Source organism: Microtus oregoni, unplaced genomic scaffold (assembly GCF_018167655.1).
Source record: "Microtus oregoni isolate MIOR12 unplaced genomic scaffold, Mior012 000038F_ref0000394, whole genome shotgun sequence".
In the NCBI taxonomy this organism is placed as follows: Eukaryota; Metazoa; Chordata; class Mammalia; order Rodentia; family Cricetidae; genus Microtus; species Microtus oregoni.
In genome coordinates this window covers 19,197,489-19,213,036 of record NW_024543097.1, presented here as the reverse complement: position 1 = coordinate 19,213,036, position 15,548 = coordinate 19,197,489, and the positions used below count along the sequence as shown (strand labels likewise).

General features: G+C 36.5%; 1 protein-coding gene across 1 annotated transcript in view; it reads right to left on the bottom strand.

Annotated features, from left to right (window-relative positions):
• The window catches only part of LOC121433390 (solute carrier organic anion transporter family member 6A1-like), a 96,185-nt gene that overhangs the window by 69,226 nt on the left and 11,411 nt on the right, over positions 1–15,548 (bottom strand). Inside the window, 3 exon segments of the mRNA XM_041631754.1 lie at positions 6,544–6,653; positions 7,409–7,527; positions 15,005–15,101. Coding sequence (XP_041487688.1) covers positions 6,544–6,653; positions 7,409–7,527; positions 15,005–15,101 — 326 coding nt within the window.

The window sequence follows — 15,548 nt, the reverse complement described above, 5'->3', positions numbered from 1 at the left end:
TTTGAAAATGAATATATCGCATATTCTATATATTTAAGGACTACATTGAAGACCGTTCTAAGAGGCAGGTTCATAGCACAAAGTGTCAACATTTTTAAAAAATGGAGAGATCTCATACTAGCAATTCTGTAACACACCAGAAAGCTCTAGACAAAAAGAAGACATCAACCCGAGAGGAATAGATGGCAAGAAAAAAAAAAAAACCTGTGGACTGAAATCAATGAAACAGAAACAAAGAGAGTAATACAAAGAATGAAAGAGTTAATTCTTTAAGAACCACAGTAAGATAGACAAATCCTTATTCAAACTAACTAAAACACAGAGAGAAATGACCCAAATCAACAAAATCAGAAATGGAAATGGCTAAGGGGCCCACCCAGTGTACTGGACTTGGGCAGGAAAAGAAAACCCAAAGGTCTGCCTAGTATTACTGTGCCCAGGAGGGTAGAGGACTCCAGAAATAGCCTTGCCCATATCCACAGGTGCTTGAGAAACACTAGAGAGATCCCACTTTCCCGAGCCATGATATGAAGGTATGACAGAAGACACCTGAGACACCCACTAAGATAAACAAATATGTGGTAGAAAGATGGTGGAGAAAGATAAGTGGAATGGTTTGTGAACTCTAAAGAGAAACAGAACTGGAGATGCAAAGGTGGGAAGGAACAGCAAATGTGAGTAGCCGACACTGTCACCTGCGGCCCTGAAGATGAGCTGCCTGTGCTGCCACAAAGGGCCATGTCTGCGTCCATAGTCCTGCATAAGAAAAGTATGGGTCAATGCCTGTGGCCTATGTTACCATCAAAAGTAATGGGATGTCCCTTGTCTGGGCTATTGCCTGGAGCCATGTTCATGCCTTAGTGCTGCTGTTCAGAGCCTCTCCTGACCCTCACCCACTGAACCGCTCAGTGAGCTGGGCCTGTCCCTATGCAAGAGTGGTAGAGCTGGCCCCCTTCCTAGTGTGGTGTGGGAGAGGAGGTTCTGCACTTTGCCAGCTATAGCACTCACTAGAGAGGGGCCCTGCACCCCAACAGGGTACCCAGTAGAACTGGCACTGATTGGGTGGGTGTGGGAGAGATGGTCCTAAGGTATGAGCTCAGAGAGCTAGTCCTACCACTTGCCAACCACCACAGGCAGGAGAGCTGGGCCCTCCTACACATGCAAAGTAAGAGAGCTGGCCCTGATGTTGAGGGTTTGGGAGAGGAGGGCTCATCGACTCAACTACCTCTGCGCTCCAGATCCAGGGCTTTGAATTAGCAGACTCTAACATCTATCCCATCTAATAAGTGCTGGAACATGTGAAGCATCTGGTCCTACACACCCAAAGCTGAAGCGTCTCCATGACAGGGAACTTCTGATGAGGATCCAGTATTGATGATGTAGCATTGGCTTTGAATCAGGCCAATGACTCCTTACAATGAACACTTGCAAATAAAGCTGTTTAGGCAAAAGGGCAGGCTGGCTGGGTGACACATCATGACACACTATAGCTTCCACAGAGAGATGCTTTGTTTAACTTTATTTATTTAAATTTATCATTTTTATTTTTTGTTTTCCTGGGGGGGGGGGGAGTCGAGGTTTTGAAGACAGAGGGCCGAAATGGAGGGATGGGAAGATCAGTGGGATTGGAATACATGATGTTACATCCACAAATAATCAATAAAAAGTTTTAAAAAAATGAAATAGAAATGCAAACAAAACAAGAAACAACAAGAACATCCAGAGAATGATACATAAATACCTAAAAAAATATGTACTCCATCAAATTGGGAAATCTAAAAGAAATGGATAGTTTTTTCAAAAGATATCATATAACAAAGTTAAACCAAAATTAGATAAGCAATTTAAAGAGATCTAAAATCCTTTGTGAAAGACATGCATTCATCAAGAGACTTTCAACCAGAGAAATAACATTGCCAGATAGTTTTAGTGCAGAATTCTACCAGACTTTGAAAAAACCACTGATGGAAATATTCCTCAAATTATTCCAAAAAATAGAAACAAAGTGAATGTTGTACAACTCATTTTTGAGGACAGAGTTACCCTGATACCAAAATCACATAAAGATCCAACAAAGAAAGAATTACAGACCAATTTCATGTATGCATATAGATGCAAAAATATTCAATAAAGTACTTGCACACCAAATCCAATAACAGATAAAATATCCACTAAGATTAAGAAAGCTTCATCTCTGAGGTGCAAGTATTTGTTTCACTTATTAAAATCAATAAAAGCAATCCAACATACAAACAATCCAAAAGAAAAAAATTACATGATCATGGTGGAGGCCCAAAGAGCCCAAAATCAAAGAGTTTGGGACTTGTTTCTACTTCATTCAAGGTTATTGTGCTTTTAACTCAAACAAAGGTCCCACCTGTGAGACCCTCACCCCTTATTTTCAAAGTGATGAGAATTTCCTAGCAGAATGTTTAAAAATTAGAAACACAGACTAGCTTCATGTTCCCAGAAAGATAGTGCTTTCCTGCCCCCTCCCACCCAGAAGATTCCAAAACACAAGGATGCTTAGCCATCTGGTGATAAAGATGACTGAGTAACCTTGCTCAGAAAACAAAGAACAAACTGACAAAGCATGTTGGAAAAGAGCAAAAGCTCTTGCACCCATGCCAAAAATGATTCATAAAGGCTTGCTTGTAGTTTTACCTTTAAAAACTAACCTTGCAAAGGAACTTTTTAAATTTGCTCTCTAACTTACTGTTATGGGGTATTGGAGATGGAAGTTCCTGGCTAACCTGTACTTAATAAAAAGAGTAACCTTGCTTTTGCAGTCTGATCTTCTCTGGTCACTAGTGCTTTCTCTGATGATTGTCACTGAATCTGGGCATAACACCACCTAGTTGTAAATCAGAGAGTTCTGTTCTCTCAAGTCTACAGGTGTGGCTAGTTGCTAGACCTTGTGCTCCTGAAATAGGGAAGTAGCTGGTTCCCACCTAAAGCAAAAGTCTAAAGATCAAACTAAGTTCCAGTTCTCTTTATGGAAATAACCTGGGATTTCACCGAGGGAGTGGTTGTCTACAGAGTATTTGGTCTAGGGTGTAAGTCTAGGGTGTGAGCATGATGAACATAGTCCATGACATTCAATTGGTATGTTAATGCACTTTTTTGTTTTAATCCTACCTTTTGGGGTCAGGGATATATTAACCAGCTGGAAATTAAAAATGGGCAAATATTTAGAACTCACTGAGAAATTCCCTTCCAATACTATCCCATATGTTTCTGCATTATATTATTTTTATTTGTGTCTTCATATTCTTTACTATATTTCTAAATTCTCATGACTCCACTTTGGGGAAATGTATTTTTGTTGAGGCTGGTCCTCGACAGATCGCCTTATTGGGTGCAGAAAAGGCCTTTGAAAAATCCAATACCCTTCATGACAAAATTCCAAAAGAAATTATGGACACAATGGAAATATCTGAAGATAATGAAGGCACTTTACAGCAAACCCATAGCCAACATCAAATAAAATAAAGAGATACTTAAATCAATTCCACTAAAATCAAGAAGACAAGGGTGTCCATTTTTCTACATATCTATTCAATTTAGAATTTCAAATATTAGCTATAGAAGTAAGATAACTGAAAGAGATCATGTAGATATAGTCAGAAAGGAAGAAGTCAAAATATCTTTATTTGCAGATGCTATGATTGTATACATAGATGATCCCAAAAATTTCACCAGTCAATTCCCACAGCTGATAAACATTTTCAATGAAGTAGATGGATACAAAATTGACTCACAGAAATCAGTAACACTCCTATATATTTATTACAATTGGATTGATGAAGAAATTTAGAGATATATTGCCTTCCACAGTAACTACAAACAATATAAAATATGTGATAACTCTAACCAAGCAACTGAATTACACATATAATCAAATTTTTTAGATGTTAAAGACATTCAAGAAGAGATCAGAAACTGGAAAGATTTCCCTTGTGTGTCTATCAGTAGAATTAATACTGTAAAGATGTTAAATCTACAAAAATCAATCTACAAATTCAGTGCAATCCTCCTTGAACTTCCAATACAATTCTTTATAGACCTTGACAGGAATATTCTCAACTTCATATGTTAACAAAAATAAAAATTAAAAAACCCAGGGATGATGAATAAATACTGAACAATCAAAGAATTGTTGATTATATCAGCATTTCCTATTTCAAAAGTTTTAGTGATAAAAAGCAGGGTGCTGTAATAAAAGCAGACACATTGATAAGGGAATTGGATTGAAGACTGAGATATGAATCAAAATAGCTATGGACAACAGATTTTAAAAAAATGGAGTAAAGACCTTAACAGAGAACTCTTATCAGAAAAAACCTACAATGGCTGAAAGACACTTAAGGAAATGGTCAACATCCTTAGTCATCAGAGAAATGCAAATCAAAACAACTTTGAGATTCCATCTTATACCTGTAAGAATGGCCAAGATCAAAAACACTGATGACAACTTATGATAGAGAGGTTGTGGGGAAAAGGGAACACTTCTGGATTCCTGGTGGGAATGCAAGCTGGTACAACCACTTTGAATGTTAGTGTGGTGAATTCAGAAAATTAGGAATCAACCCTCTTCAAAACCCAGTAATACAACTTTTCGGTATATGTCCGAAGAATGCTCAATTGTGCCACAAGGATATGTACTCAACTATGTTCATAACAGCTTTGTTTGTCATAGCTAGAACCTGGAAACAATCTAAATGCCCCTGATCCAAAGAATGGATAATGAAAATGTGGGACACACAATGGAATACTACACAGCAGAAAAAATAACAACATCTTCAATTTTGCAGAAAAATGGATGGAGATAGAAAACATTATTTTGAGTGAGGTAACCCGGACACAGAAAGACAATTATCATGTGTGCTCACTTTATGTTTTTGAACATAAAGCAAAGAAAGCCAGCCTACAAACCACAATCCCAGAAAACTTAAACAATAACGATGACACTAAGAGAGACTTACATAGATCTAATCTACATGGGAGGTAGAAAGTAGAAAAAGACAAGATCTCTTGAGTAAACTGGGAGCATGGGGACCTTGGGGGAGTGTTGAAGAGGAAGCATAGAGGCAGGAAAGGGAGCAGAGAAAAATATAAAGCTTAATAAATATCAATAAAAAATAAAGTCTATCCATGACTGCATGCAAAAATGGGCTTGTGAGGTCCAATAAAATGAAAAGAAAATTGATATGGTTATTCCTCAGAAAAGAGGGAATCTATTTATCTCAAGATCTTGCTATACCACTCTTGTACACATATCCAAAGGATGCTTTATCCTACCACAGGACACTTGCTCAACCATGTTCATTGAAGCTACATTCATAATAGCCAGTAACAAAGAATAACAGATATCCCTCAAAAGAAGGATGGATGAAGAACATGTGATACATTTTACACAAGGGAGTATTGCTTAGCTGTTAAAAGCAATGACATCATAAAATTTGCAGACAGTGGATGGAACTAGAAAAAAAAAATCCTGAGAGAGGTAGCCCAAAGCCCAAAAGATAAATATGGTTTGTATCTGCTTATATGTAGATATTATCCATTAAATAAATAACAAAAAAGCTACAATTCATAAACTCAAAGGGATTATGTGTAGGGAAAGGAGTAGGGATGAAACAAATAGCTAATAATTACTTTAAAAGGAATACTAACCTCTTCCCTAGTAGGCTATTTCCTTTGCTCTTAGGTGTGTGCTTCTCCACAGTTGATAAAGATCAAGTGATATGGGGGTACACAGAAATGGAAGGAGGGAAGAAAGGGAAATGGGAAAAGGCCATGTTATGATTTAGTTTTAAAATAAAAATATTTTTTAAAAGGAATAGAATATTTTGATTAGAACAATGAGCAGGGAAACAACAAATATCTCCAGAAAAGAGAAAATAATGGGAAATTGGGAATGCATAGATGCAACTGCAATGTGAGTTAGAAAAATTCAGTTAATGTTATTTTGAAGCCTTTTGGAAGTTTTATTCAGAGTGTAAAATTCACTAAAAATGGATGACATTTGTGCATAAAAATTTCAACCATACAATCTATACACCAGAAAGAATGTTATAAATAGAATAAAAAACATTGACAATAGAGTTACAGTGTTAGAAGGAGCTTCCTCTCAATCCTGAAATGTGTTATTAGTTGTCCTGTTTAACATCTATAGAAACGCATGATTTTGTATTTAGTAATGAGACTTTTTGTATGTGGGAAATATGTGTTGACAACAGAATTCTTCCAATTCATGACCTTTCTTAAAATGTCTTATTTATTTCTTCAAAGGGAATAACACAAAATAATATAAAATCAATTAAAACTATCAGTCTCCAGCACTAGACAGGTCCCTACCAATGCCAGATAAAAAAGGGGGGGGTGTCTTCCTTTCCATTACAAAGAAAATGAGAAATTTAATTAAGAAGTTCTGAAACTTTCACATGAATTTAAATTAGAGACTTTGCCATTTCCTTAACTCTATAAGAAAATTAAAAAAGTCAACTCAATAGGCTTGTTAACAAAAGCATTTTACTTTACCTTAGTAGCCTGAAGTAAATCCTTGAAACCATATCCAAATTCCTTATCTTTAAGTCTCTCGTCAAAGGGGCGAGGTTCCTTTTCTTTCTCAAGCATTAGCTTGTTTGCGCCTATAGATCACAAGAAAAACAATCTTTTGTTATGTCCAAGTCCATAGAAAAATATACATATGTTACAATAATCCCAATTTTTCATGGAAAGAAAAGTGAATTATTTTAAACAAACTAAGACCAACACATATTTTTGAATGCAAATTCTTCTATAGTAGTGCTTCACAAAAGACAATTTCTTGGTTATAAAAGATTCTTGCATCTGCACTGCCCGATTATGCAGTCGACCACGATGTCTGCCTTTTAACTGCTAGAAATGTGTTTCCTATGGCTGAATTAATTAATTCTTAACTTATTGTAGAATTCAATAGCCACATTCAATAACTGATGTTTAATGACACAATCCTAACATACATATTTATGGCATATTGTGTGTATGGGAGTATGTGTGTGTGTGTACATGTATGTATCAAGAAAGAGATATTCATTCTATAAGTTCTGTTACTCTAGAGAATGCTGACTAAAACACTAGGTAAATAGATTCATGTATTCTTCACTTTTAAAAAAGATTGCACAGTTAAAATATAAAGGGTATCAAAAAGGAAATAATGAGTATTAAAATTATAATTGTGAAAATGTAGCACAAAAAATATTTGAATGTGATACTGGTTGAAAACACTATGATATTATTTGTTTATTACAGAGCAACACTAGTAGGAGAAACATATTCATAAGTAAATGTAGTTTATCTATGCTTTGACAATGGGAGCCAAGAGAAAGAATGACTCTAAATAATTAAATATTTTTATACTCACCAGGTAACCTAGTTGGAAAGCACAGAAGTGGTAAAAGTGGAAACCATGAAAACACAGCAAATGCAAAATAACCACTCCACCAACTTTTCTGCCCTTGCCGAAAGTTGTACTCATTCGTGCTTGAACAGAGAAAAATAAAAAATTTCAATTAGGGTTATTTAAAAATCAGATCTTAAATAGCAGAGATTGGAAGAGAATTTCCTACTAATTTGCATTCATTTGTAATTTGTCACAGTTAATTTTTGGGTTTTGCTGATATGGGTCAGGTGCTCATGTTCAGTTGTGTGGTGTGTTTCCTCCCATCAGAGCCTAACTTTCCCACCTTCCTTTTCAGTGACACTCCTCAGGTGGCAGACGTTCCTGTTTGTACAGATTCAAAATTATCTCCATTAACAGCTGTGCCCCTGGAAGACAAGTCTTCCCTCTTTATCCTGCCCCTTGACACCTTACACCTGGACCTCTGGGGCAAGAGGCCTTGCACTTTAACTTACACAGATTCTCTTGTACATGGCACCTGACTCTCAGAGTCACATATCATCTGAAATCTCTTCTTCATGACCCTGGCTCCATACCACTTGTAATATCAAGAAGTTTAGTGTTTCTTATTATTTTGAATCCACTCGTATGTTTTGTTAACAGCATGTCACATGGTTGTTTCAAAGTGTGTATAATTGTGTACAAGAAGAATGGAAGCCTCAGACAAATGCAAAACCTACAATAAACTACTAAACATAAGCAATATCTTTGACAGTTTGCTCATATTTTATATTTATATATAAATAGATATATTGCTGAAAGCAAAAAAAATATTTCTTCTTGCTAGAAATAAGTGATTTTAAAATTAAGATCTGTTGGAGAAGGGGCTACTTGTTGGTTCCTAGCTGCCCAGCTAGCTTAGACCCAAAATAATCACACAGAAACTGTATTACTTAAATCACTGCTTGGCCAATTAGCTCTAGCTTCTTAATGTCTAAATCTTACATATTAATTTAACTCATATGCATTAATCTGTGACTCATCACATCAAATAGTTTACTGGCAAAGTTTTGGCATATCAGATTCTGGAAGGAGCTCTATGGCTTCTCTCTGACTCTGCCCTACTTTCTCTAAGCATTCAGCCTTGCTCTCCTGGCATAGCTAAGTTCTGCCTTGCTATATAGGTCCAAAGCAACTTCTTTATTCATTAATGGTAATCACAGAACACAGAAGGGACTCCCACATCACCTCCCATTCTCTGTTTAAATAAAAAGGAAAGCTTTAACTTTAACATAGTAAAATTACAAATAATAAAACAGGCATCAAGTAAGAGTTATAGTTATAATACTTATATCTAATTTATCATTTATCATAACTTAGGAAAACTATATCTTTCTATTCTTCAACTCCATCAAAGACTCCAGAAGGATATAATATTACTGAAGTAAGGAGGAAGTGCACTGTAAGCAACTTTCAAAGTTCTAGAACTGATAGAGGCATCTCGCTGCCTGGATAGTCACCCAAAGTTCTTCTGTACAATTAGGGCAGCCATCTTCAGCCTACAGGCCCACAGTGTCCAGTACTTTTCCATAAAGCAGGAAATTTCAAAAGTAGTTCCACCTATATTGGTAGTTTGACAGTCACTTTCTTCTGTGTCTTGCAGAACATCTAGGAGACTCCTTCATGTAGCAGGAGCTCCAGAGGATGGTCTTACCTTTAGGCAAGAGCAACAGTCATTTCTCTGCAGGTTCTGCATGTCTAGCTCATCAAACAGTTCAGGCAAGAGCAGTTTCTTGCCCAAATGGCTAACCAACTCCATAAGGAGTCTCTTTGATGCCCATCTTCATCGTGAAGTAGCTTGTACTGCCAGGAGAAGATATGTCTCATTGTCATGAAAATTCCTGCACTGAGCTCCCAAGGTCCCAATGAGGAGCAGAAGGAGGGAGAACATGAGCAAAGAAGTCGGGACCACGAGGCGTGCACCCACCCACTGAGACAGTGGAGCTGATCTACTGGGAGCTCACCAAGGCCAGCTGGACTGTGACCGAAAAAGCATGGGATAAAACCGGACTCTCTGAACATGGCGAACAATGAGGGCTGATGAGACGCCAAGGACAATGGCACGGGGTTTTGATCCTACTTAATGTGCTGGCTTTGTGGAAGCCTAGCCAGTTTGGATGTTCACCTTCCTAGATATGGACGGAGGGGGGAGGACCTAGGACTTACCACAGGGCAGGGAACCTGGACTGCTCTGTGGACTGGAGAGGGAGGGGGAGAGGAGTGGGGGGAGGGGTAGAAGGGTGGGAGGAGGGGGAGAAGGGTGGGAGGAGGGGGAGGGAAATGGGAGGCTGGGAGGAGGTGGAAACTTGTTTTTTGTTTATGTTTTTTTCTTCTTTTCTTAATAAAAAAAATTATTAAAAAAAAAAAAAAAGAAAATTCCTAAGTTACTAAAACATTTTAAATGCCATATTCTGAAGGTGTCTGAAAGATTTGAAAAATACCTCTCTTACTGATATATATCTCTATACATCTAGACAAACTAACATGATTACAAGCTTGACTATTATGATGAGTATCTATTAACTTATATTTTTTAATTATCATTACATTTTAAATGAGCTACACAAACACAATACCTTAATCAAGATCATAAATACATACATATAACAAAATTGACCTTAAATTTGTATCAATAAACCAAGGTCCATACAAATGCCAATTATTCTTATATAATATCCTCCTTTTAAATATAAATAAACATTTATAGACAATATTTGGGAATATGGGCATAGTTTTCTCCATAATACTTCTTGCTGATTTTTGGGCATAGCAAATTTTAGGGGTGTTCACAGTGACCTTGAGGGATTTTGTTCCATCAAACCATACCAGTTTGGAAGCAATCCATAGGTTCTCATCTACATGCAAAAACAAGTGAAGAACCTCTTTTTCAAAGAAACATATCCTTAGACCCAAATTTGGAAATCATGATACCTTTATAATTTACATGCTGGTTTAGTTTAACAGCCCATATAATGAAATGTCTCTCTGTACTTAGCTCATTCACAGTCAAAAATTCAAAGTAAATACAATAATATACATAATCCAGACCTTCTTTGATTTTTCCATTTTTACATGGCTTTTTTTTTACTCCTTTTAATCTATGACTATCTGTACTCTGTCTCTTTAAAGACTTCACCGTTATTTTTAAAAAGCATTAACTTTATTTTATGACTATACTTTTTTTCTCTCTCTCTCTCTCCCAAACTTACATACATTCATCCAACACTGTGACATATTAAGAGTTCTTTTCCATATGGATTGGTCATTATTGCATATCTGTAATTCTTTTTCTGTACTGTTCAGGAGTGCTTTTTAAAATGCTAAGTGCTTTGTAAAATTAAGCTGTGCCATTACTAGGTTGTGTATGGTACTTTCTGCTTGCCCTACCCAGTACAGCATGGCAGAGTCTCTTCTGCCATGCACATTGTCATACTTCCAGGAACACAGCTCATCCATGTTGCCACCAAACAAGCCACAGCATGCTGCTCACAAACCTCATCCAAATGCTCAGGTTCCCAAAAGAATCAGAATTCATGCTAGCATAATTGCCCAAAGCCAGATAGCTGCTGTTTTGAAACCACACAGCTGCGACTGCTAAGTCAGTAAGACCTTTTTTAAATGAGCCACAGCATGCCACCCCAAGCAAAGCCCATTTGGAAAAACAAAATAGTGACTATATATGTTTTTTTAGTGCCTAGAATTCCTTTTCATGCTTTCTCAGGTTTTACATGATTTTAGCCAACCACATTGGTGCCAATTTTTTGGAGAAGAGGCTGTTCATTGGTTCCTGGGTGCCTGCCTAATTTATGCCAAAAAGAGTCACACAAAAAGTGTATTATTTAAATCACTGCTTGGGGCATTATCTCTAGATTCTTAAAGGCTAACTTTTACGTGTTAATTTAAACTATCTCCATTAATCTGTTAATTGTTACGTGGCAGTGGCTTACTGGCAAAGTTTCGGCATGTCTGAGTCTGGAAGCAGCTCTATGGCTTCTCTCTTACTCTTCCCTTCTTGTTCCCAACATTCAGCCTAGCTTTCCCTTCCTAGCCAAGTTCTGCCTTGCTGTAGACCAAAGCAGTTTCTTTATTCTTTAATGGCAATCACAGCACACAAAGGGGATTCCCACAACAAAAAGCTTTTATGATTCCCCTATGCAACTGACTAGAGCATCCCATGCACTTTTTTCTGATATATATTTAATGAAGACTATAATAAATCTTCTTTGAACAACACTAAGAAGAGTAGAGAAAATGACAGAGCATGCTGTATTCTCTCAGAGAAAGAAATTTGACATGTGAATTTAGCTGAAATAAGTGGCTTGATTTTGATCAAAATGCCAAATATACCTAGAATACTTGTTTAAGTAATTATTATTAAGTCTCTTGTTATATGCATTTTATTTTATGTTATGTATATGACTGTTTTACATGCATGTATTTATTATATCACATGTAGGGCTCAGAAGAGATTATTAGACACTCTGGACTTGAAGTCACAAACAGTTGTAGGTGCTGGGAACCCAATTGAGGTACTCTGAAAAGAAACAGGTGCTTGCTGCTGCTGACCTTCCTCTATTGCTCATAAGTATGTGTTTGTGTGTGTGTGTATATATATATAGAGAGATAGATATAGATATATATAAGATATATATAAGATAGATAGATGATAGATAGATAGATAGATAGATAGATAGATAGATGTTGCAAATAATATAGTTTCTGAGTGATTGTTTCAGGTCTTGGCAGCCATGAACAAATGAGAAGGTACCAACATGGTTGACTACGTCCATGTAAAAAATCTGATAAAGCTTGAAAATGAATTCTAGACACAAAAGAGCAGAGTTAAGCATGGCTTCTTGGTCTCCAGAACTTATTTTCAAGTGGGCTGTTTTCTGGCAGCAAATAGGGGTGCCATGGCTTCTTTAAGAGAGGAATGGAGGTCTTCCTGAATCAGCAGTAGCTGCAAAAAATTCACAGGGTGGCTTCTTGATTTGCAAGCACAAACAGCTTTACTCTCTTGAGAGGTCTGGCTTTGGAGCACTTGAATGATGTTTGTGGGCATGGGTGCTTGTATGCATGCTCGTGGTTAGGAGGAAAGTAGATGAAATCATGCCTACCACCTACCATTCAGCACCCTGACATGGACAAGCAGCCAGATAAGATCTGCTAGGCATGGACAGGCAGATGAGCATGGCAGATTCCTACTGACATATTCAGAGATATTTCTAGGCCATGCAGTGGGTTGCATGGCAGATTTAACTTTAATTCAGAAAAAAAAATTATATGCATCATGAGGCTATCTAGAGTTGGGGTGGTGAGGACAGCCCCCTCCCAGCAGTGCCAAAGCTTGCAGTAAAATACCTCCGCATTGGTAAAAGGCCAAGAGAGGTGGAGCCAGTATCTGGTGCCATGCAGCAACACTGCTTCCATTTAAAATACATTTTGTCAGAAAAGATTTCAGATGCACAATAGGACAGACTCAGACATAAAGGATTTCTAAACAAGACATAGTGTGTTTAAAAATGTATGTAGGCTTAGGGGAGAGAAGTAAAAGAGTATAAAGAGAGGGGAAAAAGAGTATAGAGAGTAACAAAAAGAAGAAAATTATTAAAAAAAAAAGGAAATCTTAAAGGAGTAAAGATAATAAATGTTAAACTTGTAAAAAAAGTAATAGTGTAAAAATATAAGCCACATAAGAAAATATACACAGAGAACTCAAATTATGTATAATATTGTGTTTTATTTGAATTTTTGACTATGAATGAGCTAAGTACAGAGAAATATTTCATTATACATGCTGGTAAGCTAAACCAACATACATATTTTATAGGTATCTTCATTTCAAAATTTGGGTCTGGGGATATGTTGCTTTGGTAAAGAAGTTCTGCTTTTGTTTCCATGGAGAATGAAAACATGTGGATTCCTTCCAGAAAAATGTGGTTTGATCAAACAATACCCCCTGAAACAATTGCCCAAATGGTCCAACAACCATGACAGCTTCAGGACTGCTTGCTGAGATGGACCTACCATATAGGATACTCATGACAGACCTGATTAACAGCACTCCAAAACATCAGAAAGTAGTCTTGACAACAACATCCAAATTCCCTAAATGATTGTTTATAAATGTTTATTTACAAGGGGTATGTACTATAGATATAAATAATTTGCATTGGTATGAATCTAGGTCTTTGAGAGAAATTTTAGGTCAATAATGTGTATTTCTGCTCTTGGTTAAGATATTGTATTTGTATACCTCATTTAAAAATATTATGCATAAAGAACAAATACAGGATTATAGATAGCCATCTATGATATTCAAGTTTGTAGTCATGTTAGTTAGGTTTTCTAGATATATAGAAATATATTTCAGTTAGATAGATAATCTTCCAAACTTTCAAAGACATATGGAATATGGCATTTAAAATGTTTTAAGAACTTAAGACTTTTCAGGACAATGAGACACATCTGCTCCTGGAAGAACCAGTTTAGTTTAAAAGGATTATGCACAGTGAAGAGACTCTTTATGGAGTTTGTTAGCATTTGAAACTGCTCTTGCCTGGACTGCTTGATGCTTAGTTCTGTGAACTAGACAAGTAGGATCCACAGAAAAATGACTGCTAAATTTGCCTAAAAGAGGTGAGACTGTCCTTCAGGATTCCTGCTTCATGAAGAGTCTGCCAGATATTCTGCAGGACACAGAAGAAAGCAACTTATGAACTTGCCATTACAAGGCAAAACAGATGTTCAAATTTCCTGCTTCATGGAAAAATCTGACAGACACTGTTCTGTAGGCTGAATATGGATGCCTAGAAGAATGTTATATAAGAACTTTTGATGACTATACAGGCAGAGCACTGCCTCTATCAATTCTAGAGGTTTGGAAGTTGCTTACAATGCACTTCCTGTTTACCAAGTAATATTATATCCTTCTGGAGTCTATGATAGATTTTATGAATAATTTTAATTTTAGCTTTCTTTAGTTATGATAGAAGATAAAGTAGTTATAAATATTGTAACTGCAATTATTGCTTGATATCTGTTTCGTTATATGTAATTTTAACTATGTTAAAGTTAAAAAATCTTTCTTTTTATTTGAACAGAAAGAGGGAAATGGCACAAGACCTTCTGTATATGTGGTTTATTTTATTGGTTAGTGAACAAAGAAGCTACTTTCCCCTATAATAGGGCAGAATAGAGCTACGCCTTTAAACTAAACTGAATGCTGAGAGAAAGTAGGCGGAGTCAGTGAGAAACCATGTAGCCACTGCAGAAGATAGATGCCAGATGAAACCTTACCAGTAGGCCACAACCTCGTGGTGATGCACAGATTAATAGAGATGGGTTAATTTAAGATGTGAGAGCTGGCTAGAAATTCACTTAAACTGTTGATCAAACAGTATTGCAAATAATATCATTTCTGAGAGATTATTTCACAATTATGTACATTTTCTAAAACTCTTAACTAATCAAATGTGTACTATTTACAAGTTATAGAATCTATTCAACAAATATTCTATACAACCTAAGCTAAATAGAAAAGCAAATAGGATAACTTACTTTCCATTCAAAGTTTGATTCTGAAGATGTTTAGGACCTTGAGCTCCTATTGCAAAACCCACAATGTATCCCAGTGTAAGTGCACCATCAGCGATAGCTTGAAAATAAACATAGCACCAAACAGCTTCATAACTTGCTCATACAAAATACCACTGAACTATCTGTGATATATAAAAGTTTTTCATGCTAATTTCTATTAATAAGAGAGGAAGGTGAGCAGGAAAAGAGGGGGAGAAAAGGGCGGAATTTAAAATGGTGAAAGAGGGATTGAAAATTTTTCTGAAATTTATTCTAACAAATCTCAAATTAGTAGTGCTGGAAACTGGTAGAAAATTCATGTAAGTGTTGATGATAACTTTATAGTTGATCCTTGCCCTGAATCACAGTAACTGCCTCTTCGGTAACAGTCATTTTGCACTGTTGGGACTTTACATTGCTTGCGTGTGACCTGTTCTTATAATAAAGGTCATCTGCTTTATACATTTTCTGATTGTGAAGTTTATCATACCTAGGACAATGTCAGCAGGCATATAGACTACTGCCT